We start from the raw sequence: 1,227 nt of genomic DNA, 5'->3' as shown, positions 1-1,227 counted from the left end.
GTGAGTGCCGGGGGGACACGGTGGCACCAAGGGTCCCAGTCACATCCTTGGGTGGCACAGGGGTCCCAGTCACATTCCTGGGTGGCACCGGGGTCCCCAAGGACATCACAGGGTGGGGGGCACAGGGGTCCATGAGTACATCCCCCAGGTGACATGAGGGTCCCCAAGCACATTCCTGGGTGGTACAGGGGTCCCTGGATACATCCCTGGGTGGCACAGGGGTCCCCAAGGACATCACAGGGTGGGCACAGGGGTCCATGAGTACATCCCCAGATGACATGAGGGTCCCCAAGCACATCCCAGGGTGGCACAGGGGTCCCAGTCGCATCCCTGGGTGGCACAAGGGTCCTCAAGCACATCCCAGGGTGGCACAAAGGTCCCCGAGCACATCCCAGGGTGGCACAAGGGTCCCCAAGCACATCCCAGGGTGGCACAGGGGTCCATGAATACATCCCCAGGTGACATGAGGGTCCCCAAGCACATGCCAGGGTGGCACAAAGGTCCCCAAACGCATCCCAAGGTGGCACGGGGGTCCCTGAGCACATAGCTGGGTGACACAGTGGGTCCCTGGGTGACACGGTGGGTCCTCAAGCACATCCCTGGGTGGCACGGGGGTCCCTGAGCACACACCTGGGTGACGTGGTGGGTCCCTGGGTGACATGGTGGGTCCCCCATCCCATCCCACCCCACCCCATCCCATCCCATCCCAGGGTGCAGCAGCTCCCCCACGCCGTCCCCCCCGGGAAGGGGTGGTGTGGGTGCGGGTGTGGGTTCCCCCGTCCCCCTCTCTCCGCTCTGCCCCATTACAGGGTACCCCCGGGACTACGCCTGTCACCCGTGTCCCCATCCCACGTCCCGCTGCTCAACGCCACCTGGGGTTTCGGGGGCAACGCCCGCAGCCACCGGTTCCTGTTGGGACTGGTGCGGGCTCTGCCCAGCGCCTGCCTGCTGGGACCCCGCTCCCGCCCCGTCTCCTGGTCCCTGCTGGACCCCCTGGGCTGCCTGAGCCACGGCTACACGTTGCCCGCCTGGCGTGGCCAAGGGCTGAGCGGGGTGACGCTGGGGCGCCACGCCCGCAGCTCCCCCATTTATTTGGGGGTGCTGCCCCAAAACACCCCTTCGCAACGGGCCGTCCGCGCCGTGGGCTTTCTGCCCCAACCCGGCACCTTCTACACCCTGGTGGTCACCCCTCGAGTAGGACCTGGGGAGTGGGGGGCACGGGGGGGG

The 1,227-nt window shown here is 67.4% G+C and overlaps 1 protein-coding gene across 1 annotated transcript; it reads left to right on the top strand.

Annotated features, from left to right (window-relative positions):
- Window positions 1–809: 809 nt before the first annotated feature.
- LOC104282680 (glycine N-acyltransferase-like) lies at window positions 810–1,194 on the top strand (the record flags this gene model as incomplete). The annotated part of the gene is made up of 1 exon (XM_009880797.1): window positions 810–1,194. A coding segment is annotated over one exon (385 nt), but the record flags the coding sequence as incomplete, so codon positions are not given.
- Between the last annotated feature and the right edge of the window lie 33 nt (window positions 1,195–1,227).

The sequence above is a fragment of the Charadrius vociferus genome, unplaced genomic scaffold, assembly GCF_000708025.1.
Source record: "Charadrius vociferus isolate BGI_N301 unplaced genomic scaffold, ASM70802v2 scaffold3003, whole genome shotgun sequence".
Lineage (NCBI taxonomy): Eukaryota > Metazoa > Chordata > Aves > Charadriiformes > Charadriidae > Charadrius > Charadrius vociferus.
The sequence above is the reverse complement of the archived record's forward strand: the minus strand, read 5'-3'. Positions and strand labels throughout refer to the sequence as shown.